This window comes from Kogia breviceps, chromosome 5 (assembly GCF_026419965.1).
Source record: "Kogia breviceps isolate mKogBre1 chromosome 5, mKogBre1 haplotype 1, whole genome shotgun sequence".
Lineage (NCBI taxonomy): Eukaryota > Metazoa > Chordata > Mammalia > Artiodactyla > Physeteridae > Kogia > Kogia breviceps.
In genome coordinates, this window is record NC_081314.1 from 134782103 (window position 1) to 134809641 (window position 27539).

The 27539-nt window shown below is 38.5% G+C and overlaps 1 protein-coding gene across 8 annotated transcripts in view; it reads right to left on the reverse strand.

Annotated features, from left to right (window-relative positions):
• GRIK1 (glutamate ionotropic receptor kainate type subunit 1) overlaps nucleotides 1–27539 on the reverse strand; it is a 398102-nt gene that overhangs the window by 99044 nt on the left and 271519 nt on the right. For all 8 annotated transcript variants that reach the window (XM_067034983.1, XM_059064715.2, XM_059064717.2 and 5 more), the window contains exons 5-7: nucleotides 14180–14233; nucleotides 10705–10878; nucleotides 1359–1502 (exon numbers count right to left, since the gene is read on the reverse strand). In XM_067034983.1, the coding sequence (XP_066891084.1) occupies nucleotides 1359–1502; nucleotides 10705–10878; nucleotides 14180–14233 (372 nt within the window). The remainder of the gene's footprint in view (nucleotides 1–1358; nucleotides 1503–10704; nucleotides 10879–14179; nucleotides 14234–27539) is intronic.

A 27539-nucleotide genomic window follows, 5' to 3' on the forward strand; every position in this document is an offset into this window, starting at 1 on the left:
GCTCATAAGTGTTGGTGGAGCTGGAATTTAAACCCAAATAACCATGCCAGGAATAGGGTGAGATAAGAGAGGGACCCAGGGCACAAAATTTAAGGAAGCACTCTCTCTCAGTCTCTTGTAAGTGCAGGGTTCAAGCTTGAGAGTATAAGTGCCTCCTTGAATTGTGTACCCAAGGCACTTCTTTGCTGTTAGCCATACTTCAGTCCCAGCCTTGTAAATAACCTTAGTTTGGAGCCTAGGTAGTATTAACCTTCATACCGCCTGTCTCTCTGGTCCTGACCCTTACGAACAGAGTCAGCCTTCAATGAGGAAGTAGATTGAAGAGACTGAAGAGGGGTCTGTAGGTGCTGAAAAGACTAGCAGAGATAAAGACTTAAGTAGGTATCTTTCTTAGATTTCTCCCTTGCCCTTGGCTGGGCATTCTTCTCTTGCACTATTTTCCCTGCCACTCTTCTCTTTTATGGCTTTGTCTCACCCCATCCTATACTCTTCACTTGAGAGGTAAATCTCTGCATCCCATAGAGAAAACATGAGAACAGCATCACAGCATATGGTGCATCCTCAGTCAGGCCCGGCTGCCCTCAAGTACCTTATTTCATCTTGTCAAGTCCAGACACACTCTGAAATGTGTGTTGGGGTCAAAGATAATCCAAGAATACATATCTATAAGGCATCTCAGGATCTTAGAACAGGGTCTGGTGAAGGGAAGTCAACTTGCCTTAGAGAAAAGGAATGGGTACCTAAGATTTCAGGGCTATTGCCCTGAAATAGCAGTGAGAACTCTTTTCTTTCCCAAACACTGTACTCTTGAAAATCCTTTAGTACATGTGGTAGTTTTTGAAAGGTACCAGACTTTTCCAGTTAGCTGACAAATGGTGAAATAATCAGTATATCATTAGAACAAAGAGGTCCTTCTGTTCAGTCCTGTAGAACCCAAGACTTAGGAAACCACTGGGACTAGAGGCACTAGAGGCTGACAACACGGGAATTATTTCTGGTACTCTTCAGAGATGGACCAACCTATCCCTTGACTCAACAGGCCATAGAATAAGCACCTGTGAGCTATTTTGAACATGTGTGGAGGGCCAGCAGCAGCTGGGGTTATAGCTGAAATGAAGGATGGTGAATGTTATGATCTGGTAGCTTTTTAAAGCTTCTCAGCATCACACTGGAAAGTTCCTGACAGTTCTTCTAGACAAACTTTTAACAGTGAATTCCCAGTAGACTGGCTGATGATGCCTTCTCATCTCTTATAGACATCATGCCCATAGAGCCAAATGGGAAGGACCTCACCACATGGACAAGTCCAGCAGCGCTAAACCAAAGGAAGAACTGAATTGTGAGTAAGCATCACTTGCCTCTTTGATCAGGTTCATAAATCTGGGTCCAAGGCGCCATGGCTTGTGTCGATGGCACTGTAGGGAGGTGACAGTCAGCTGGGAAGCCCGGTGGGAGGCAATGGCCACCATGTACACAGCATCATACATCAGAGCAGCTTCAGTCTGTGGAGAAAAACACACACCACATCTTCAATTCCACCTTTGCTTAGCTTCCTTTACCTGTGTAATCACTCGGCCTGCTTCCTTATCTTCTATTTTTCTGATCCCAACAGCCATTGATTCTCCAGCTGAACACCTTTCATTCTCCAATAGCTATTTTTCTCTAAAATAAAACCTCATAGGCCAGAGAAAATCGTAGTCATAGCTCTGCTTTGTTTTAAGTTCTTAAAAAGAAAAAAGAAACGGAACTTGGATCAGCCACAAAAGACTTGACTCAGGGAACAAATATTTTTGGAGTGTCTTATGTTAAGCCCAGTATTAAGATCAACTACATTGCTTTAGAGGCTCAATATTTCAATATTGGATTCTGTTTCTCCGTATTTACCTATCTATCAGTCTATTTACTTGTTTATATTTGGTAGAAAGAAAGTGCTGTGAGTAAAATTAACGTGTGATTTTCAGATAAAGATACTCATGTTAGGACACTTCCATTTACCAGAGTCAAGAAGGTTGTAGTCGTAGAGTGAAATTCAATGGCAGATTTGAAGAGACCTTCTGAAGAACAGACGTGTAACTTCCTCAGAGAATATGTACTCTTGTTATCACTTACTTTCCTGATAGAGATTATAAGTAGTCATTCCTTTGGGGAGCTGGGCATATTCTTCAACGCCTCATGAAATTTCTCTCATTTGCAAAATTTCACATAATACTCTCAGCATTTTATAAAATATACTGCCCTGTGGTTTTCTTTAAGGATAAAATCTTATAATACCTTCATATTTTACTTGAGGATTTTCATAGCAACTTCAAATATATTAGCTCATTTGAAATTCTCAACAACCCCGCAAAATAAGCAGAATAGATGGATTAAACTATTTATTATGTAGAAAACTGACCTCCAGACAGTATATTGTTTTGTGTAGGGTCATACATATAGCCAGTAATTGGGTAGTTAAACCAAGAATCTAGGTCTTATAATGAAGATTGTCATGCAGTTTTCTGAAATCAGTTGATTTATTCAACATATATTTATTCATCGTTTATTGAACATGTCTTGATGGAGATAGAAAGCGAAAATAAGGGGAACTACATCTTGCATTCTATTAATCTTTGAGTCCAGAGAATATCTCTACTTTGAATACTTATTATCCTGTGCAATCTCTATCACTGCATTTTCCATATGGTACGTTTATAGTTATTGTTTTTACATCTCTTTCTTGATAAAAGTGCTCAACTTCACTTTTTAGTGGCTAGCACAGTTCTTGGCACATAAAAGTTGTTTAATAAATGTTTGCTGAAGGAATTAATATTATTTCATGCTTATAATAAAATACACTTTTGTGAGAACCGTATAATCCCAAGGTTTTATGATGTATTTCTAATATTAATTGCTTCACTCATACTTCATATGAGTAATATATAGAAGTTGTGATAGCGATAATTGTTAAAGCTTAAAAATATTCTGATCATGTCAGTTCAAGACTGATTTAATCCATTTTATAGATCAGAAAGCTGAAGTTCAGGGAAATTAAGTGACTAGTCTAAGGCTAATCTATTGACAGAATGAGACTGTTAAAAATGTAATCTATCATAATAGCTGGCATTTATTGAGCACTCATATGTCAGGTGCTATTTCAAATATTTTGCAAACATCTAATCTTCACCATAACTTCTACTCCTTTATGGATGAAGAATTGACAAGGTTAAATGTTGCCCCCAAACTAGTGGTGGGAAAGCCAAGATTCAAATGCAGGAAGTTGGTGTTAGAGTTTATGCTCTCCACCACAAAGCTGAACTGCTTCTAAACCAACTATTTGTCTGGTGATTTAATGATTATAGTAATAAGTCAACAGTGGTCAATATCCATTGATGATTAACTACATGCCAGGTACTATAAGCATTTTACACGTTATCTCCTTTAATTACTGAAGTTAAACCTTTGACGTAGGTATTGTCCCCATTTTACAGACAGAGAAATTGAGGCTTGGAGATATAGGAAACAACTTTAATAACTTGCCTAAAGTTATGTAGCCAGTAAAGCAAGGAATGAAGATTCCATCTCAGGATGAAAGTTTAGATTTCAGAGCTCATGCCCTTAACCACTATGCTATGGGGACCTGGACCTTTTTAGCAGTGCAATATGCCTTTCTGAAACACTTTTGTATATATATTCACTAACGGGCTGATTGATTTGATAGAGAAGTGTGAGGAGAGGAATTCCAATGATCTAACTTTTTCATAAACTTAACGTAGAGACTAGGATTTTAACTTTCTTTGTCAAGGTTGTCTCTACGCTGGGCTGGGTAATAACAAGGTTCAAAACTATAGGCCTGATCAGTGCTTTCCAAATTCAAGCAAGAAAACCATTTATTCTTAAACTATGCTTTCCCTTGTCATAAAATGTTTTCTTAAATTGAGGAGATATTTAAGTATTTTATAGCACAAATGAACTACCGCTGAATTTCCTCCCCTTTTCAGTTTGATGCTGGAGGCCTGCTTACCAAGCAGCAACTCTCAAGTCATTTTAGGTAAATGTAATAAAATACTGGCCTGTGTTTCAAATGTTATCCTTCCAAATATGTTTGTGTTCACATTTTATTTGCATCTAAAGCCTGGAAGAGACCACAGTGCTCAACGCCTGTAAGAGAATCTTTTTGCAACAACATGTATCATGAAACAGGCATATTGAAAGTGGGTTTCTTGCCAGTGCACAATGGTTTGGTTATTACAATGATGTGCAATAAAGGATCAACTCAGAGGGCTCAGGATGCTCAATCTCTGCACATTCCGAAGAAAGGACTAGCCTTTGACTGGCTTCTGGGAGATTACCTCCTTAGAATATCCTGTCTGATCAGAGTATCTTTGCATCCCTGGGGTCTTGGGTAATGCAAATAGTTTATGCTAATAGTGTGATTTGTGGTGAATGCCTGTTTTTGTTCACTTGGGGCTCTGGACAGTGCCATATCAGTTTGACTTCTGGAGTGGCTGGAGATGAGCTAAAGTCAACTGTGTAGGTGCTCTATGCCTATGTGACTGATCCCCCCATAAAATCCCTGGACACCAAGGCTCAGATGAGCTTCCCGTTGGCAACACTTCATAATGTTGTCACACATCTTTGCTGTGAGAATAAAGCACTGTCAATGCAACTGTCATGGGAGAGGACTCCTAGAAGCTTGTTCATGGTTTCTTCTGGACTTGATCCTTTGTGACTTTTTCCTGTGTTGATTTTAATTTGTATCTTTTTACTGTAATAAACTGTAACTGTGAGTATAACACGTTTTCTGATTTCTGTGAGTCCTCCTAGCAAGTCACTAAATCTGAATGTGGCCTTGGAGACCCCAATACAAAACAATGAGAGGCTATGTCACCTTAGGAATGAGGACTAAAAACATGATATGGACCTATGGAGTCTCCACATTTTTCTGCCTGCCTGGTATGTAACTGTTGTTGGAGAAAGCTAGAGGAGATTAGGAGACCTAGTCCTTGGAAAGCAAATGAGCAAAAATTATAGATTTCCCATTTTCTCTCCAAATTTAGAAACATTCTCACTAGCCTGATATGGATAGACAAGTCAGCTCTCTAGGAGGGAAATACTTTCAAATAATACCTCATCCCCCTCATTTTCTGAATTTCTGTTCTTTCATGGTGTTAACAGTTTCCTCTATTACAATGCAAATATCTCACCCACAGCATAGAGCTAACAGATATTTGCCTCTTAGTATGAATTAGCTGGTTTCCCTCTTTTCTGAGACATGTCTCTTGAAGTGATGAGGATTCTGATAAGGGTGAGAGGACTAGTGTTTTGCCTACATGAGCCCTGCTAGGGAGCAAAAGCTGGTGGGGGTGGATGCTTCTGAGGGAACGAAGGTGCTAGGAGAGGTGCTGAGCACTCAGGAAGTAGGGGAGAGCAACTCAAGAGAGAGCTGGGGTTTAGAAACAGGTTGTGGAAGGTAGCAAAGATATCACCATGTACTCACAATCTAGAAATTCAGTAATTAGGACTGCAGCTCCAACATGTCCAGTGAGGACTGGCCCAGAAGTTGGCATGTTGTGAGCCTCAATGAGTATTTGCCAGCTTTTGAGAAAGACAGGAATAGGGGAAAGAGGACTATATGTGGAGTTGGAAAACAGACCTGGGTGATGCCACTGGTCATACAAGGTCACACATATCCCAGGGAATAAGCCACCTTGGCCTATATGTGCAAACTGAGGAATGTCTCTTGTAAATAAATTGATTCTGGCTTCAATAAGACAGAATAAGAATTCTGCCTCTGTATTTCAGAATGTCTTTTGTTCTTCTTTGATTGACTACAAATTGGCAAAACAGCAGGTATCATCAAGGAAATTCAATTCTATGGCCTAAAGGCTTTATATATGTTACCTGATTTAATTTGTAAAGTAACACTGTAAAGTATTGTTATAGAGATTTACAGATGAGCTAGGAGGCTCAGAAAGGCTAAATAATTTAGGTTATTTAGTTATTCAGGGATATAGCAAAGACTAAAAACTAGGTTTTCCTTATCTGGAAAGATCTTGCTTTTTCTACTGAATCCCACTGCCTATTGTCTTTCATCACAAGGGTAACAGTGGACACTCAGGGTGGACACTCAAGTTGGACGCTCAAAGCGGTCTTCTCTGTGGATCATTATAGGAAAGACTTAGATGTAAGATAAGGGTACTGACTTAACTACTCATCGTGAATGCATTTGAGGAACTGGGAAGGCAGATGACATCGATGTTTTGCTGTTTCCATGACTCTGCAGTATTGAATCATACACAATTTTAGGTTCAAAATCAGAGAAGAATCCATCTGAGAATGGGCCACTCCATTACTCTAGTCTATCCTCAAAAGCCAATAGATCAAATTAGCCCAAATGCTGAGAGAAATTTAAACATAGAGAAAAGGAATGAAGTAGATTTTACAAAATCACTCTAAACTTCAAGTAAGTTAATTAACATTTTGGTTGATGAAACACTTTTTTAAATATCTCAAGGTGTTTTCAAATAATGAGTTTCACTATTTTTGAACTTTAGTGACTCAGTAACAGTTTTCTTAACTCAATTTTAACCGTTTTTTAAAGTCAATATTTTTTCTCTAATTAAATATATGTTTCTTAAATCTGAAGTCAAAATTTTTGGACTGGGCTTCCCTGGTGGTGCAGTGGTTGAGAGTCCGCCTGCCGATGCAGCGGACATGGCTTCGTGCCTGGGTCCGGGAAGATCCCACGTGCTGCGGAGCGGCTGGGCCCGTGAGCCATGGCCGCTGAGCCTGCACGTCCTGGAGCCTGTGCTCCGCAACGGGAAGAGGCCACAGCGGTGAGAGGCCCGCATACTGCAAAAAAAAAAAAAAAAAAAAAAAAAAAAAGAGAAAAAAAAATTTTTGGACTTAGACATGGCCTGCTTCTTCTTATTTTCAGATTTGGATGTGTTTTGACATGATAATATTCTTTGAGGATATTTTTAGTGTATGACATTCTAAGAAATTCTTAATAGTTAAAACTTTGAAGAGGAAAATAGATAAGCAGGTGGAAAGTAAAAATACATAGGTTAGAGAAATTCCTATATTATATATTCATATGTGCATCTGTGTATGTATGCGGCACACAGAAAAATATGACTATAATGGCTACAGGGGAATTCACTTTGGAGAGTGGTGGGATAATGCGTGTTATTTAGGAGAAAGAAATTCTATTATAGCAGGGTATTACTTAAATCTTAATAGTGGTTAGTCTATGGCTAATTTTTGAAATAATATTATTACTTTAGAATAATCTCTCTCTTTACTAATCATGTCCATTTCTTGTTTATAGAAGCTCTCTTTGGACTTTTGCAGTATTATTTCAGGCCTACATGAATATTTTTCATTTAATATCTTGAGCCTTAGTAGACCTCAATTCATATTTATTTAGTACATTAATTCCTTAATAAATATATATTTATTGAAGATCTGCTATGTGCCAGCCCTTTCCTAGTGTTGTGAATGGAGCAGAACACGAAAACACAACATCTCCAGCTTCGTGGAGTTTATGTTGTTATAGGGAATGACAATGAACAGATATAAATATGACATATTGTCATAAGGGCTACAGAGAAAGGTAAAGCAGGTTAGGGTAGGGGGAATAACAGGAAGAGGACTACTATATTAGGTGGCAGGTTCGTAGAAGGCCTCTCCGGTGAGGTAGCATTTGAGCAAACCTGAATAGGGGAAGGTTCTACGCACTGGAAGCAGCAAATCCTGGAGATGCAAGAATGAATGGAATGCTGGACCTGAGATATATAGGCCCAGTGGAATTGAAACCAAAGGACTTTTGAACTTTAAGGTAGAGAAGAAAGAGTTTGAGTACAGAGGCAATTTGAGAACAAAGACCTGTTAGCACTGGGCCCGGGCTTGGGGACTTGGGGTGTGCTCTCTTGACTCAATGATCAGTCCATTGGATGCCCTTATACTTGTCCTTTAACCTTTCTGTGACTCTGTTTCTATATCCCCAAATTAGCTGCCTCTACTAGAAGCCAAAAGGAAACAGTGAACTGCAAAATGGACTCTGGATAAATAAAGGTCAACAGTGCTTCACAGGAGCAATTTCAAGGCTCTATCTGCATGACCATGGGATCCGACTACTAGTGGGCAACTGAGTGCTACCGCTTTTTTCGACTAATGATGTCATACCCTAACATAGCTACTGTACTCAATTTCAGACCAACCTGGGGACCCACCGTCTTCTGTCCTAATAAATCCCCATTTCCTTTTTATACTTTATTATAATAACAATAGCAGCAATAATAACAGAGACCCCTCTGGTTAGATAAAAAGACAATGACAAAGTCTAGACCGAATGGGATCTCTCATCCACTGGGACTTGGCTCTGCCATGTTTCCTGTCCACAGGACCACTGGGCCTGATTGGGTGAGAATGGAATGGCTCTATCTCCCTCATTCAGTGGTTTGCCTCATCTCAGTCAATATGTACAAACTGTTGTGTCAGCTCAGTATAACTGAAGGGAACAGACACTTTGCTAAATTAAGTTATACTTGTGATGAAAATTTAATGTTTGTTGCGAATCCACAATCTGTGTTAATATAGCTCTAAATTATAACTCTTTTAGGCATACATACCAAGCATAGGTAAAAATCTCATCCTGTGATAGAGATCTTGTTTGGGAGGTGGGGTTGGGGTATGGGCAGAAGATTTTGAATCATATTTGAACACACTGGAATTATAAATCCAGCAGGAAAAAAACCCCACAAAAATTAGCACTCCTCTCTCTCTCTCTCTCTCTCTCGCTCCCTCTCCCTCCTTTTCTCTTTCTTTAGCTTTTCTTCTTCCTTTTCAGAAGTCTAGTATTTCCCTGGATATTCTCTACTTATTCTTATTCAAAGCAATGTTTCAAATCATCCTAAGGCTCATTTGTACCAAAATGCTTTCTATCATTATCTTTCAGATCTCTTTGTGTATTTTGAGTCATTTCAGGTTTAAAAAACAGAGACCTTGAACATGGGATCCTCCAGAACCACTTCATTCATTCATTCATTTTCTTTTTTTGTCATTTGTACCTCATTTTAAAAAGGTAGCAAAAGAAGAGAAATCCCAAGTTTATTTCTCTGTGTGATGATACCTTTCAGTTATCAGTAAATTGCATCTTAAAAGCAATAGTGTTTCTCCCAATGATGGGAACAGAGAATGAAATACTATGCCAATTTAAAATGCTATTACCTGCCCACATTCCCAATATCTTTTCCTTTGGATGACACTGTTCCGGCACAGAAATCTTTTTTCTTTCTTTTTTTTTTTCCTGCAATTTTCTTCCATCACATAGGGAGCTTCATTAGAGAATAAAGCAAGGGTAGGTGCATTTGACAACAAGAGACAAATGATGTTAGTGAGAAGCTCTCTGATGAGGCAGTTTGCAATTTATCTGTTCAGCAGAGTATCTGTCTCTCCTTAGGAGGCAGGCTTGGCAACTGCTTCGAGAGCGACATATGGCTGGTATAAAGCACTGTCAGTGTCTGCAAAGTTGTACCTCCATGTACCCAGGACGGGAAGAATGTGAACACACCAACTCTTTGGAAATCCAGATTTTCCACATGTGCTTCTGCTTGCTGAGATGTAGCAGAAGTGAGGAAGGGAAGCTGGTTCTGCAGAACCTTTATAGGCACATGGCTCCTCCTCTTTCCCTCCCTCCTTCCCAAGGTCACATTCCCAGGGGCAACCCTCTCCCCACTTACCCTTGCTTTTGTTTATGCTTTGTCTCCATTTGGCTGACAGTGGTGGCTACTCCTGTTAACTTTTTTATCTGAAGCCATTACTCTCAGGAAGCTGAAAATAGCGGTTTTTGATAGTAGCCATGCACAGGCTTTCAAAGTAGTAAGTCCCCTACATATGAACCTTCAAGTTGCAGACTTTCAGAGATGCAAACGTGTGTGCCATCAACGTCAGGCATGAGTGGAATTGCAGCTTGCCCTCCGTCTCCCGTTGCTGATGATCTTTCAGCTCTACCATCTCCCACCTCCCTCTCTCCTGCAGTCAGTAACTCTTCTTGCCTGTGCACTCGATGCCAGCCCCCGCATGCCAGCTGTTGTACTGTACTACTGGACTTTTCAAGGCACTGTACTGTAAGATTAAAAAGGTTTCCTTTATTTTTTGTTTGTTTGTTTTCTATGTATTTTTTCTGTGAAAAGTATTATAAATCTATTATAGTACAGTATTATATAGCCGATTGTGTTAGCTGGGTGAACTTTGTTGGACTTACGAATGAATTGGACTTACGAACGTGCTCTTGGAATGGAACTCGTTCATATGTAGGGGACTTACTGTACATAAAATGTTTTCTCCTCTTCTCATACAAGTCAAGGCACAGGTTATAACACTTTTTCCTCTCACAATGAAAAGCATAGGAGATTCTTAACCTAACCTCTAAGGAAGTCAAACATTATCACAAATGATTTTATTTTAAAACTACTTACTGGGCTTCCCTGGTGGCGCAGTGGTTGAGAGTCCGCCTGCCGATGCAGGGGACGCGGGTTCGAGCCCCAGTCCGGGAAGATCCCACATGTCGCGGAGCGGTTAGGCCCATGAGCCATGGCCGCTGAGCCTGCGCGTCCGGAGCCTGTGCTCCACAACGGGAGAGGCCACAAAAGTGAGAGGCCCGCGTACCGCAAATAAATAAATAAATAAATAAATAAAAATAATAAAAATAAAACTACTTACTGTCATCATGCCATCCAAAAGGCCAGTCTCGGGCCTGGGTGGGGCCTGCAGTCTCTCCATGGACCACTTCTCAATGATGGATGACACGTGAGGATTGTCAACATTAAGCAGGCGAAACCCGGTCATATTTACACCACTGTACCTATAGAGTTCCAGATCTAAAGCAAATAAGTCCTGTGCAGTATTAAAAATGATAAAAGTAGAAAGAGTTAACATTTTTTCTGTGCTCTTTAGGCAAAAGAGAACTAATGACTGCAGAAGCAACAAATGATTAAAACAAGAATAGCAGCCATCATCACACTGCTTCTATAAAAGAACACTTCCTCTTGTTTTTCACTTGCATGCTGCCTGACAAACTCTAAGTAATCAGTTTTCATTTTCATCCTTTTTTTTCTTTTTTTTTTCAATACCGTTAAAGTTGATATAAACCCAAAACAAGAATTTAGCTGCCAATAATTAGTATGCCCTTGTGCACAGTATGTGACATTCTGAGAAGCTAGAGAATTCTGTTCCTAGGATATAGTCTTTGGGGAGTTGAAAGGGATCTTTGTTTCCATTTGATTCATTGCTTTTATCTTCTAGATGAGGAAACTGTGGTTCTGAGTCATGATGTGACTGGCCTGAGAATGATCCAGTTGTCAGTGGCAGTACCACCTTTCTCCCTCATAACTTGCTGTCCCAGGCTGCCTTGAATCTTGCAAAGGAGGTGAAGTTTGGAACTTGCATATACGTTTGACGGAAAGATAACTCTCAGCAAAAAACCAAACCAAACCAAAACAAACCATTCCCTTGCTCACTGAAAATAACCCATGTCCCATATAATGAGAGCATAAAGAATGCCTGGGGCAAATAAGTCCTGAGCAATATTAAAAATGATAAAAGTAGAAAGAGTTAACATTTTCACAAGCTCAGAATAAGAACCAAAGTGTTCTCTTCAGAGAATAAACTGGAGCCTATGGTTGTGTTGATGTGAGTATCTTAACAGTAGTATTTGTTCCCTTTTAGATAATGTTGCAGGGAGAAAACTTGAACCCACCCTAGTAGTTTCCATTACAGGTGAAGCTGAGTGTAAACCAGAAGTTTATGTTGGATCATATTTAAAATAGACTTAAGTGATAATTTCAACTTTTTCCTGTAAAGAAATGTTAGACACTAAAACATATTATTAAAATATCTCACATTTATGAATAAACCAAACTTTCAAAATAGCATTTAACAGTTAATAAAAGAAAAAAAATTCCATAAAAATTTCTTACCAGTGTAACTGCTTTATGAAAGAACAATACAAAACAGTACATTATTTGTGATGATAGTGGTTACTAAAGAGAAGTAGCTTCAGAAACACTCCATGATTTATATGTGCAGAAAATGCATGTAGATGTATTCTTTTGAATAACTCCTTTCTACATCACTAGTTCTTCCCAAGATAACTTTGGATTAGACTGTAGAACCGTAAGAATGCTTCTCTGAACTCACTCATGTAAGAAAAAGTATACTGCCTTTTAAATTGTTATAATTATTTCCCTTGCACTAACTAATTTTTTCTTTAAGTTTCATTAATACTCATGAGCAAGAGTCATAGGAATATAAAAGCAAAGCATGGTAGAATGCAGATGAAACCAAAGGATATTGCTTAAAGAAGCAAATTTAAAGAATAAGACCCAGGGAAGAATGATTCCTTTAGCACACTCAATGAATAGAAGGAAAGTTACTCAAGATACAGGGGGTTCAGACAGAAACTTCAAGGATGCATACTGAATCCCTTATTAATTCAACAGTACAAAAATACAACGTGCTAAAATGGATACATTAAGCATGTGCAAAATTAGCTTGGTTTCCAAATTGTTTCTATGCAATATACAATATGGAAAGTTTGAGGCCCAATTTTCAACATCCCCTTGTTAGTGGAGGATGAGGAAAGCAAGAGTGTGAGGGCAACTGGTTTGCCTTCCATTGAAGACCAACCTTCTTAGGTTTCTTTGTTTATATTTTTTTCAAATTTCAACAAAACCAACTCAACTGGTGTGTACACCTGGGAAGGATAGGAAATTCTAAGGCAGGTGGCAATCTCACCTTGAGTAAGACCTACGTGTTCATGGTGATGGGGAAAGGACCATATTTGTGATCAGAGTAAGATACTTTCCAGTTCTCAGGGTCTCCCTCAACTGTTCTGACAGAGGACCTGATCAGGATGTCAATGAAGGAGGGCAGAGCACGGAAACTTTAGTTCAGGAATTTCTGCCCTGCATCTCACTCCCTAGTTCCAAGCTCAGGATCAGTGATAATTTTGACAACTGCCCCAAAGCATTCGTCTCATGGCATCCTCTGCAGCCCTTCATGCTCTTAGAGATACTTGAGTTAGGAATGGAATTTACTACTTCTAGAAGTAGTATATACTACTAGTACTATTCTTCTAGAAGTATGTGTATGGTAGCTGCCTGATCCTTGTTCCAAATTCTTTGATTTCCCTAACGTACTAGCCTGCCTTGCCAGTTTTATTTGGTAAATTGATACTTTTACTGAATCTCCCCAAATCTGGGTAGATTTTAGTTGACACACTTTTATAGGTTAGAAATGGATGTTGGCCCTGTGTTTTCTTCTCACATAAGAGTGGAGTGTGTGTGTTGGGAGGGGTGTATTGTGTGTGTGTGTGTGTGTGTGTGTGTGTGTGTGTGTGTGTATGGCGAGAGCTATCACATCATTTTGATTTGTTAACTCCCTAAATCATTCTCCTTGATCTGATAATCTGTCAAAATTTAAAATTGTCTAGTTTCTTTTGAATTTCTCCAGCTTAGAGCCATGATTTTTCTTATGATGAAAAATGTTCAATGTGGAAAGCATCTCCAAAGCTCTTTATCTTGATGGTCTTCAAAACACCTGACAGGTGAACCTTGGCTAACCCAGCTATCCACTGGACACAAGTGGGGAAATCACATCAGATCAAAGAATGCCAAGATACACTTTGGTGTGCCCTCTAATGTATATAGAAAATGTAGATGATTCTTCTTTATTAATAGTTTGTACTTTGGCAGTTTCTATTTAATGAAAGCTTGATTTTAATTCCTTTCTGGGTGCACCTGCATTGATGCTAGTTAAGAAAAGAGAAAGAAAGAAAGAAAGAAAGAAAGAAAGAAAGAAAGAAAGAAAGAAAGAAAGAAAGAAAGAAAGAAAGAAAGAAAGAAAGAAAGAAAGGAAGGAAGGAAGGAAGGAAGGAAGGAAGGAAAGAAAGAAAGAAATGAAGGAAGGAAGGAAGGAAAGGAGGAAAGAAAGAAAGAAGAAAGAAAGGGAAAGAAAGAATGAAAGAAAGAAAGGAAGGAAGACACTTGCTGTTCAGCATTTCTGGATTTAGAGGGTTCTTAGGAAAGTAAAACAGATCTCCATGACAATAACTTGCCTTGACACTGGTGGGGCTGATTTAAAAATAACTGAAGATGTTTTTAATAGTGTGGAATACATTTCCACCAGATGTGCTTACCAGGGTTGTGAAAAAGTAATGATAGTACTCAGTCATCATGCCCATGAACAGGATCTGCAAAAGAGAAATAAGAGAAGAATTAGAAAGAGAATTATAGTAAGAAATAGATAATTAGTAGCTTGACTGCAATAGCTTGGAGACATAGAATAGGAAGGGGCTTTGGAAATCCATAGACTCAGTAGATCAGAAACCTGAGACAAACCAATGATTGATGTGGAGCTGGATCCAGGCCACTGACCTCCATCCAATGCACTTTCAGTATGCTATGTTTGACCTTCATGGAAGTCATTGGTCTGACAATCAAATTTTAAAATAGTTTATGCTCAACAAATTTTATATCTGGTGTTGTCCATAATGGCACAGAGTTTTGCACTTCCTACTCCCTGGGTTTCTGAGTAATCCCATGCTTAGATATATATTTTATTGATCTCCTTAGCTTTAGTACTTATCATAATGCCTCAGAGTAAAACTCATTAAATGTTGAACTGGCAAGACTGATATGTAGATATATTTAAATGCGGATTTATAAATATGTATATCTCTGAAACCCTTCTCTCTACCCCTTTCCCATCTTATCCCATAGAGTGAGTAGGAGAAAAGAGGATTGTTTATAGATAGAAGGATGGGGACTATTTTTATACCTATTCTCACTGCCTCTTAATTCTGAGTTTGTTGCCTAATTGGGATCCTAACAGTTCCAAACATCCTGTGTATATTGTTTTTATTTGGTGGGGAGGGGCAAAAAGGAGGTAGACAGAAAGGACAGGGGTTCTAGGTAGAGGTAGTTTCTTAAAACTGTGATCTTAGTTTTGGATTCCTGAAAATGGTGTCCACTGAGAAGAAACAGTTGCAAATGTTTTGGAGGTAAGATATTGTCATCAATCTTTTAAATCTAGAGGATCACCTTCCTTGGCGCAGGTCACAAAGGACTGTTTGAGTGCTGTCTTTTTGGTATTTGCATAGAAATGAATGGAGAGGACTCAGAAATGAAACTTTCAAGACAGTTTTCCCCACAACTCTGATATATTCTGGATGCAAATGAGAATCCCCTCTGGAAGTTTTAAAATCAGATATTCTTAGGCTCCATCCCAGAGACATCCAGAATTAGAATTTCTGAGAGTTGAGCTTCTGTATTTCACAGCAGTGGCTGATAATCACTGCTCGATAGGAAACATGTCCATTTGCATTAAGGAACAAGGACTTTCATAACTTCTGTTGAAGAGATGGATTGAAAAGTTCTTCAGAAAAGCAACACAAGTTATTGGAGGTTTTATAAGGTGTCTAAGATATGTAAACTAGAATGATTTTACATGAAAGGGGATAAAAAATGGGGAGGGTATTTGGAGACGACATGTAACATACACGAGCACAGATCTGACACTTCTTATGCCCTCTCTGCTAACATGGAAACCCGAGGAATATTTGGGGAAATTGTAATGTCATGAAGGTAAGACAAATGACAGGAAACTCTCTCTATGAATCATAAGCCCACAGTATGTAAGTCACTCCTATGGTGATAACAAGATCAGGTGCACAAAAGGATTTTTCAAAGGGTAGGATTGCTTTAGGGCCATCAATAACATTTAAAAATCATGCATGGTGAGGTCTTATTAGCTGGTCTCTTATATCACTGGAGCATAAAGAGCTAACCTGCTGGGTTCAGTCAGGAATTCAATTTTTCATTTAGGTTGTTAGTATAATTGCAGCCAAGACTATCTCTTGAAAGGGAACTGGAAAGTTTTATGTCAAGATATAGACCTGGACACTGAGGTTTAAAATATTGTTTCTGAAGAAACACAAAGGCACCTGAGTTTCCAGCTTTTCACATAGGCTAATTTTTCTTTTTAAACTTTATTGTGGGGGCATTTGATCACCAATTGAGAGTATAGGCATTTTTTTAAAAGCAACCATTCAACTAAATATTATCATTATTATTTATAATTTCTGGAAGCAAATATTCATTTGTTATGTCTCTTACTTAATGTTAGAAAAGAGTCATGCAGATGCAGTGAATAAATAGCTAGTGGACCTGCTTTTGTTGCAGAAAGAATCCTTTCTTCCAGATACACTTTTTATTTGTTATACTAGAAAAATCCCCATTCTTGACTTTCCTATCTAGTGCCTGGGTCAGTGATTCCTGGTTCTTCCCTTGAATTTCCTAGAAATGAAAATTAAGAAACAAGTATAGTCATGGATCACTGAGCTGTTAATTTTTGGACTCTCTAGGACATGGGTGAATGAGACATTTTTAGATAGAAATAAAGCCAACAGCACCAAAGCTCTTTATAATGGTTTGTAGACTGATTGAGACTGGCTGCTCTGTTGTCATATGGTAGTATACTTTATTCTTTACAGCACTCACACCACAATTTTCTCTCTGAGTGTTGCTATTTCAGCTAAAAGTCATTAAGGGATTACAAAAATATCATCTAAAGATAAATGTCAGTTTTTCAAATTGTGTAATCATGATATGGGGATTTTTAAACGGTTCTTTGCAAAACTGACTTTTTCCTAACAAACGCTACCTTGTTTGAATTTTTTACTGTATTTTGCTGGATTGACCAGGAGGCACTGACTTAGGCAGTGTACACTTTACAAGACAGTATTACTAGGAACTAGTTTTGGCTCTATTTAAATCATTTTTGATGGTGCAAAACACATCACATCACACACACTAATAAGTAATAAACGTGGCTGTCAATACTATTTGTACTGATGGCACATTCCCCTTAATTACTTCCACCAATACTTTAATAATGGTTGTTTCCTAACAGAATTATTCTTATTAAATATCCCGTTGAAACCATATTATTGACATAGATTGATAGACTGTGAAAACCTAGCCCTTTCAATAACGTTTTATATCTTCAGTAAGGATGTATTTAATACCTATTAGTCTTCTTGATTTGGGAAGACCCATAGTTTGGACTTCATTAGTGCCATTTCCAATTTTCCAATGTGATGTGATTGCATTTCCTGGCTCCTTGTGCTTGGGTGGAGCCATGAGCTGGTTTTGGCCAAGGAAGTGGGAAGGATACTGACATATGTTACCCTCCAGAGATCTCACTCACCCTGACAGGTGACTACCATGATTATCAGTGCCAGACAAGTCATTATTTTTGTTTTTGTTTTTCTGAATAATTATCTGTTTCTGAACAATTATCTGCTTCATGAATACTGCAAGGTATGTCATGACTTTCTTTTGATTACTAGAGACTTTAGGTTCAAAATTGTGGGTCCTCTATTAGCAACTACTCAGGAACATAAGGTATATATTCTATGTGCTAATGTCATTCAGCTTTATGTTTTTCTTTAATTTTTCCCTTGGTACCAACTCCGCCCCTTTCTTAAAAAATATTTATGACTCTTTTCAAATGTATTTTTCTAGGCTGCTTCAGTTCTTTGTATAATAAAGATATAACATGAATAAATGATCATGGTTGGGAGAAGCAGAATAATTTTTTTTTTTTTCCATAAAGAGAGATGAACTATTCAGACCTGATATAGCTGGGTTGCATTAGGGTAACAAAAAAGGCCCCTAACAAAATACTATTCATAGTTAATCATATTCTATATCCTTGCAAAATCAATGATAAGAGCTCAAAAGTTCTTGTAGATGGTGGTCGTTCATTTTACGTGTCAACTTTACTGGGCCGAGGGGTGCCCAGATTAAACGTTATTTTCTGGCTGTGTCTGTGAGGCTGTTTCCAGATGAAATAAGCTTTTGAGAAGGCAGATGACTCTTCCCAATATGGTGGGCATCGTCCAATCCACTGAGAGCTTGATTAGAGTAAAAAGGCAGAGGAAGAAGGAATTCACCCCTTTTCCTTCCTGCCTGACTTCCTGAGCTGGGACTTTGGCATTCTCCTGCCCTTTGACTGAGATTTTCACCACTGACTCTTCTGATTTTCAGGCCTCTAGTTTCAGACTGTAATTACACCACAGGCTTTCTGGGTCTCTAGCTTGCAAATGGCAGACTGTGGGCCTTCTCAGTCTCCATAGTTAAGTGAATCAATTCTTCATAATAAATCTCTTCATATATATTTCCTATGGGTTCTGTTTCTCTGGAGAACCCTGACTAATACAGAGAACAATACCAAAATATTAAAAGTCCTACATACTCTGCATACGTTTGATATTCCTTTCTATCTAGATAACACAGTCCTTAAACAAGTGAGAGGAAGAGAGGCTGGTACCTGCATGAAGGCTTTCTCTGTATTATTCTATTATAGAAATGCCACAGACTATTCTATTGTTTCAGTGGCTAGAAAATAATTACTGTTTTCTTTCTTTTGTAGTCTACATCTTTTGTAGTCTACATCTTTTCTGATGTAGAATCATCAGAAAGCAGAATAAAACTCATTGACATCTTTACTCCTGTCCTGCCCCTAGGTTCATCAGAACCATTTTTTTCCCTTAGATTCCATGTATATGCGTTAGCATATGGTATTTGTTTTTCTATTTCTGACTTACTTCACTCTGTATGACAGACTCTAGGTCCATCCACCTCACTACAAATAACTCAGTTTTGAGAATGGACTTAAGGACATGGAGAGGGGGAAGGGTAAGCTGGGACGAAGTGAGAGAGTGGCATGGACATATAGACACTACCAAACGTAGGGTGGATAGCTAGTGGGAAGCAGCCACATGGCACAGGGAAATCAGCTCGGTGCTTTGTGACCACCTAGAGGGGTGGGATAAGGAGGATTGGAGGGAGACTTAAGAGGGAGGGGATATGGGGATATATGTATACATATAGATGATTCACTTTGTTGTACAGCAGAAACTAACACACCATTGTAAAGCAATTATACTTTAATAAGCATGCTTAAAAAAAAAAAAAAAAAGAACTCATTGGCAGTGACTCTTCGAAGGACATCTCTAATGACCCCACTGTTATCAAGGTTCTCTGAAGCACAGTTGTTGTTCATTAACTATGATGACTCCACATTTGCCCAGCTGTTCTCTGGAGTTTTTACAATAGAACTCTCATGGCCTTGTTCACAGTAGTATTGACTCTTCCTGGTCTAGCTCTGTTGTTCTTTTCAAAGACGGCCTTTTGGATTTAGATGAGTAAACGTATCACATACAGCCTGAGCATCACAGAGACCATATTTTAGTTTGTCTTGAGAACCCTCACCCAAGTCTAGATGAAGAGAGTTTGTGGAGTCTAATTCCTATGGTTGGTGACAGAGTTGGTCTATAAGACACTTGGAAAGTCTCTGAGAAAAATCTTCTCATAACATGTCCTGGTATAAAGACGCCAATGTCACATTTCAACAGGATCACTTTCCTGAAGGCAATGCAGAGCTATGGAGACCGCAATTCTCCACAAACTCTCAGCATCCATTGCTAAAAACAATTCATACATCACAAATAATTAGCATAATACTGCTATCATAGTAGCAGAAACTTGAGATGGAACCTGGAGTCCTCCTAAGCATTTCTGATTGATTCTTATAATATTTATAAGGGTTTTTATTACTGCATCTTTCCATTGAAAAATAGGTGTCTTAGAAGTTTATATTGACTAACCTAAAGCATATTGTTCCTTTTATAGCCTTGTCAATATCAGGATAATTTCTAAACCATCAGACATGATTTCTAGTCAATAATTTCAAGTGAACAACTTCCAAATGTGTGACGTACAATGTGGCTAAAATAATGTTTTTACCTCAAGATAGAAATAAGTTATTTCAGCATAAAAAAAATCTTCAGGAAACCAGTTGAATAATATCAAGCCTCAGAGAAGCAGTTTTAAGAAGAAAGTTTGAGCTCTAGGATGTAGCTCTTTCTCACCTGCCAACTGTGGTACTTTAGGCTGCGATCGCACTATCCTCTGAGTGTAATGCTCCTTTGGCAACATAGTTTTTAATGTTGGTCACCAGTAGAACAAGCTAGGTAAATTAGGCCTTTAGATCAGTCTTTATTGATGCAAAAAAAAAAGACACTCATACAACACTGAATAACTGTAACATATCTACAAATGTAACAGTGGAGTATATAGAAAATAGCAATTGGATCCCTGAAAACCCTGACATGTAGAAAACTACCCATATCCTTATGGAATAGAATGAATAATGGCCCCTTAAAAATGTCCACATCCTAGTTTCCAGAATCTGCGAATATGTTACTGTACGTGGCAAAAGAACTTTGCAGATGTGATTAAGTTAAGGATCTTAGTTTATGGGAAATTACTCTGGTTTATCCAGGTGGGCCCAGTGTAATCACAAGCATTCTTATAAGATGGAAGCAGATGGTCAGAAGGTGGAGAGGTGATGTGAACATGGAAACAGAGGGAATGAAAGGCAATGTGATGTGGGACCAAAAGCCAAGGAATGAGGACAGCTTCTAGAAGCAGGAAAAGACAAGGAATTAGAGATTCCCTGAATCCTCCAGAAGGAAAATAACTGTGTCAACAGCTTGATTTTAGACTTCTGACCTCCAGAATTGTAAAAGAGTAAATTTGTATTGTTTAAGCCACTACATTTGTGATAATTTGTTACAGCAGCAATATGCAACCAACATTCCACATTTGCTCATCTTTCTGGGATTATGGCCTATGAGACTGCACAATTTTGGTGTATTGATATCAAGAGCATACATCAGAGGAAAAATGACTTGTTTGAAGTTGAAAACTCTAACTTTCTTTGTGCCCCTCCATTCACATACAAATGCTAACCACATGCATGTACACAGATACAGCTCCCCACAAGGAGTCTAGGGTTTTCCTTCCATTCGAAGATAGTGCTATGCCATTTACAAACCCAGGCCACTTTCTTCCTGCCTCCAAGTGAAATCAAAGGAAAGAAAAGAGTATTCCACACCGTGTTGGTGAATGGAATAGCTACACTATTTGAGAGTGTCTTTCAGTCTTAATTCCTTTATAAGCTTCTCTCTCCAGAGGTATGGTCAGAAGAAGAAGGGAAGCTGATACTAATAGATATTAATAAATGGAGTGGAGCCCAATGGGTTTAGTTTAGCTTCAGAAGATAATCCTACTAGAAGAGCCACATGGCATCATCCAGGTGCACAGCAGAAGAGATTATGCTATTTATGGAGTACAGTCTGCTGACAACAGAGCAGGAAAAAAAACGATTTCCCCTAGCAGAATGAAATAGGCAACCTGGCAAATAGGAGAGAGTGGAGCTTTGGGAGGATTACATGAACCCAAAGAATAAACTCTCTGCAACATCCAAGGGAAATTGGTGGAAATATGAGGTATAAGAAAGACTACAGTAGAAGAAAAGTTTTAACAGCAAAGAGCTGAATGAATCTTGAAGTTGGAAATTTAACAGAGAACACGTTACATACACTGTAATCTTTTTGCAATAAGCTTCTTTCGTAATGGTGGTAATAAAAACTATACCTCAAATTTGTCTGAGGGTAACCTTTTAAGGGAGAGATTAGTCAAGTAGTCACTAAATGGTGGTCTTGCTGGTCTCATGATGCCTCTGTAGCACAATAAAGTTATCAAAATTTGGGTCCTGTTTCTCAGTTTTTTGGCTTTTTAGATGACTTTATTTTGTCAATTTATCTAGTAGCTATCAGGTTTAGAAAACATTTATTTTTTATCAGTGTTTCTCAGTGCATTAGTATCTCCAAAGAACTCTTTAGAAACACCCATGACTGTACCCTATCCCTAAATATTCTGATTTATTTGGTCTAGGGTATGTTCTAGGCATTGGTATCTGTGATACCAAGACTCTCCAGGTGATACTTACATACAGACAGAGCTGAGAACCACTGATTTATATTAACCAAACTCATATTTTAAAGGGATAACAATAATGATCAAAACTATTATTTGATGAGTGCTACAACATGTCCACTTCTGTAATAGGTTCTTTATCTACTATTGGAGAGGAAGTGTTATCCTCAGTTTATAGATGTGAGCATAGTTATAGTACTTGGACCCAGGTTTGATTTCAATCCTGGGCTCTTTGTGCTATATTTATAATAGGAGGTATATGTGGGAGGAAAGTCAGTAATTTGTACAAAGTTCTTCTGTACCTTGAGAACCCAAATTAAAACGTATGGTTCTTTGGTGAGAGCAAAGTTAGAAGGACAGGAATTGGGTCTTTATCTTAAGGAATGAATCCATCAAGCCAAGAGAGCTTAATAAGTTGCCCCTCTATTCTTGTTCAGAGAGCTGGCCCCCATTATGAAAGGTTGTACCATGGACGGTGCTGCAGGTATTATGAGGAGGAGCCTCACTCACTTTTCCTCCTTCTGTCAGGAATTCAGACCTACATAGCTCTTCTATTACAACATCTCTTTAGATATTAGAATTAATTAGATTCTAATTTTGAATCCCTTTAGTGAGCTTTCAGGAAGAACTTCAGTCTCTTTAATGGGTCAGCTTTCATGAAGAAAAGATAGTTTGGGACTTCCCTGTGGCACACTGGTTGAGAGTCCACCTGCCAATGCAGGGGACACGGGTTTGAGCCCTGGTCCGGGAGGATCCCACATGCTACAGAGCAACTGGGCACCTGTGCCACAACTTCTGAACCTGTGTGCTGCAGCTGCTGAAGCCTGCACACCTGAAGCCCGTGCTCTGCAACAGGATGGGAGGAGCATCTCAGCGAGAGATCCACGCACTGCAAAGGAGACCCAACACAGCCATAAATAAATAAATAAATAGATAAATAAATAAATTTATATCTTCAGAAAAGTTAAAAAGTACTACTTTAAAAAAAAGGGAAAGGATAGTCTGTAAAAAAAAATTGTAATGCAATTGTTAAAATTGTGTGATACACATAGTAATAGATATTTTTGTGTGCTTGATGTTATAATGGCAGTGGACACAGGTGCTTAGGGCTTTGCATGGCATGCTAAACAATGCGGCCTTTATACTTAAGGCAATAAGGGGGTGGGGTGGGCACTCAGGAATTTCAAACTTAAGAGGCATAAAATTAGATATTTTATTGAAAATGAACAGTTTTTGAGGTCACATGGAGGCTGGGTGGAGAAAAGGAGAGGTAGGAGACTTGTGACCGAGAGATCAATTGTTCTAGCACAGGAGGAAGATGATGAAAGTGATGGAGAAAAGGAGGTAGAATCTGAAACATATTTAGAAGGCAGACTCTACAACATTCGGTAACTAATAAATAGGAAAGGTGAGGGAGAGTCAAGGAGATTCCCAGGTTTCTGGTTTGAGTCATCGAATGGTATTTCTGGTTGGTGGGATGAAGAATGGGGAGGAAGATGCAATATGTTAAGTCTGGCATGGAGATTTAATGACATCAGATGAGATCCTCATAAGGTTGGGAGACTTGGTAATTCAGACTGAAAGGAGGTTTGGGAACCACTATTGTGATATGATGGAGGAGGTGATGCAGTGATAGAGTTAGGATTGGGAAGCACTGTATCACTCTTGTAGTTTGGCCTAGATACCATATCACAGTAATACTTATGATGCTAATCCATAATGTGTGGAATACTTCATGCATCAGTGGTGGGCTGCTTAGTGTCTTATAGGCATTGTCACATTTAACTTTTCTCAAAACAGCATGAGCTATGGGCTATGACATTCCCATTTTACAGATGCAACAAAGAACAAATAACTAAGTCCTCTACTAAATAACCTCATTCAATACATTGAAGTTTTTCACGGCACTTTATTCTCCCTTTACCCTGGCACAGCCTTCAGCACATAGAAAACAGTCAATACATGTCAACTGAATAAATGGTGAAATTTAGATCTTACAGGATCATGCTTATAACAGAAAGGATGTGACTAACAGTCATGGGGAAAGTAGGGTAGAGGGATCTTTTTGGTAAAATCTTGCATCTATGAAGGGTTGAAGAAGCAGGTATGGTTAACATAATGAAGTGATTTTTAACCTACTTCAGTCTTCAGCCTTCTTTAGGGAATCAGATAGAAGCTATGGATCTTTTCCCCTGAGAAAATCACGCCGAGGGGCACAGACGTCCTCAAAATTTTGAATAGAGCTGAGGATCACTGATCCTGCTACAGGCTTAAGACATGCTTTTTGTTATACACATCTTCAAATTCCTTACATGACTCCTTTTAAATCACCCCCACTTCTCTTGCAAAGATAATTTCTCTTATTGCCTATTACAGCCAAATTTTGATGTAGCTGGAATTAAGCATTAGAGCATTTCTGAGGCATATATGTGATTTTTATTACCTCTCAATTTGGATTGAAACAAATCTAAGTCCTTTTCCAAATCTACTCATTGGAAGTTTCAGAGCATGCTCAAAAGGGCATCCTGTACACTAAGAACACAAACAAATTGCAAACCCTTTCAGTAAATTTTTGATTATTCATAAAGGTCAATTAATTCTTGTGTATATTAACAACATACTCATATCTATGTACTGCTCCTTTCAATCCAAACTAACTATGTGCTCAGGAAATTTAAATAGATTTTAATATCAGCCTGAGAGAAACATAATTAGAATAAGGATGTGGTGTCAAAAAAATTATATAACAAACAGCAAATTATCATCCAGTTAGTATGAACTGAGATTCATCATGATAACATTGTCAGGATTTATCCAAAGTAATTAACTTCTCATCAATTAAGTATCTTAAAGACTACCAAAGGACTCTAAAAAACCTTAAAAAAGAATGAACTGCTTAATTATTTCCCCATTTCTTTGAAAGCCCACTAAGTACAGGCAATGTGCAAGTTCTTTATGTCTAGACGCTAGTAAGAGGATTCTTGATCGCTTGTATGCATGGAAGTTCAGAGCTGAAGGGAAGCTTAGCAACAATTAGAATCTAATCCAACAATCTTATTTTACAGGTGAGGTGACTGGGTCTCAGAAAAATAAACAGACTTGCTCAAAGTAGCATATTAAGATGGGCTAAGAAACTCAGATCAGAGGCACATTAGACCCTGGTTTGAAATTCCAGCCTTGCTGTTGAGTGTATGCTCTGGAACCTCATTCTTCTCATCTGTAACATGGGATATTTTGAGGCAGTAAAAAGATAACACTTCAGTCAAATACATAGACTATTCTGGCACACAATGACTACCCAATAAATGGCATTTATTTTATCCTATTAGGGGAAGAGCAGAGTTTGCAACTGCATCTCCCAACTTTCAGTCTAAGACTCTAGTCACAGTCCCCTACTGCTTTAGAAATTAGCTTCATGGTTTCTGACCAGTAAATTGGCATTAGATACGTAAACTCTTGTGACATTCATTTTCAAGGTCTCTTTTTGCCTTAAGGTGGCAGAGATTTGGGGTTTTGTTGTTGTTTTCATTGTTGTATCTTTATCACCTTCAATCAGGGCTCAACAAATATGTGTTGAATGAAAAAGTGAATTTCTTTACCATGTCCCCACTACATTCACTACTTGGCTTCAATATAAACATTTCTTGAGAACTTGTGTAAACTAGAAATGATTGGATGTTTGAGAATCAAAGGAAATAACGCATCCAAGAAGTATGAAGCTTAACTAAAATGTGCTCCAGGTTCCATTACTTGGAGAATCAGTTGACTTCCTGGTGTACATAACAGTAGCAGAAAGGATACTTTCTTTTCCTTTTAAATCCTGAGATAAGTTTCAAATCCCAGCCTAGCCACTTGCTGGCTCTGTGACTTTGGGCAAGTTACAAAATCTCTCTGAAATCTGTCAGTTTCTTGTGTGCAGAATTTTCTCATAAAAATTAAATGAGTGATGCATTTCACTTGCTTAGCACAGTGCCTGACACATAATAAGGGTTGAGTAAAAGGTAGCCCTAAGGTCTTTGGCTTCTTTTATGTGTTTATGATTAGAAATAACAGACTTGGGGATCTGACTTAGCTTGTGCAGGTTCCAAACACAGAATTGCAACCTTTTAGCACATCACAGCTGTACTGCTTGACTTGATGTTTTCTGTCCTAAGAGATGAAGGCTGATGGTACTTCTGTCCTGTGAAAACATGAAATGAAACCCATCTAACTACCTCTGCTTGCCTTGGTCAGAGATGTTAGGCATAACTTATATGGGCAAAAAAAATCCATGCACAAAATTATTTGATTAATCAGCATTGCCATTGCACTTCCTAGCTGAGGGAAACCAAGCGTTTAACAAATACATTTTCTGCCTGGTCTTGTTTTTATGTTAATTGAAACAAAATAAAAAAAAAAAAAAAGAAACAAAAGCACACAAATGTTGACAGGAGAAAATGCAATATAATTCTACAAACTATTTTGGTACTAAAATGTTCTATGGAGGCTAATGGCTCAATTATAGCTTAATACTCATTGCCACAAGTGTTGTAAGAGGAAAAACATCTCCCCTCTGATTCACTTGTTCATGTAAACAAGACAGCAGTTTTCCTGAGTCAGAAACAGTATGTTCATGCTTATCCACTGGCCACTCTCTAGCTCAGGGAATTGGCCCAGCGGTGAAACAGCTTCCTTGCTAGATGAAGTGCCACTGCATCCCTTCCCTCCCTATCAGAGAACCATTAGGTTTCACTATGCTTGAAATAGTGACCTGCTTTCTCAGTCTTATTACAGGATTTGAAAACGACTCTGCAGTTCTCCAAAGAGGCAAATTTATTTTTAGGAAGGAGAATCATTAGCTCAAATGCACTACCGTTCTTAATAATACAGAATTTCAGGCTTGAATGAAACTCTCCTTTTGAGGAAACTGAGGCACAGAGGGATGACTTGTTCAAATGTGCTTGACAGAGTTGAGAGTTCAGCATACTGAGTAGAGTGGAAGAAAGGTGATTTGGGAGATTACTGATTAAGAGCTTCTAAGCACGGTTTTTGGATCATTCATTTCATCTATTCATTCAACAGAGATGTATTGGTCACTCGTTGTCTGTCAAATAATGTAATAGGTGTTGGGGATTTGCGAGAACAAGACAAAGAAAGCTCCCATCCCCTTGGAGTTTACAGTATAGTAGGGGATAGAGATAACAAATGAATCAATGTCCTTAATTAATTATAGATTTTTATTAGGGGTACAGAGCAACTAAGTAGACTGAAACGTCATAAGGAACGAGAAAATAGTTTCTTCTCCTTTATCTCCCAAGAGTTAATCATGAAGGCTTAGGTGAGGCAGACTTTGGAAAAGAATGGTGCAGGTGTTGGCAACTGCAAGTGCAAAGGCAATAGAATAGGGAAAGGAGGGCATGTTACATGACCAGGCCGAGTGCCCTTGAAATACTGTATTGGAAGCTGGAGGCTGGCAGGGAGGCTGGAGGGGGCAGATGGGTCACATCATGCAGGTCACAGATTTTTGCATTAAAAGCATTCTCGGTAGATAAAATTACCACTGTCCCTGAGCTTCAATTTTCATTTCCAGAAAAAAATAGATAGTACTAATGATATCAATGATTATTATGTCAATGAAAGGATATGGTTGCTTATCACCCAGCATGGCAC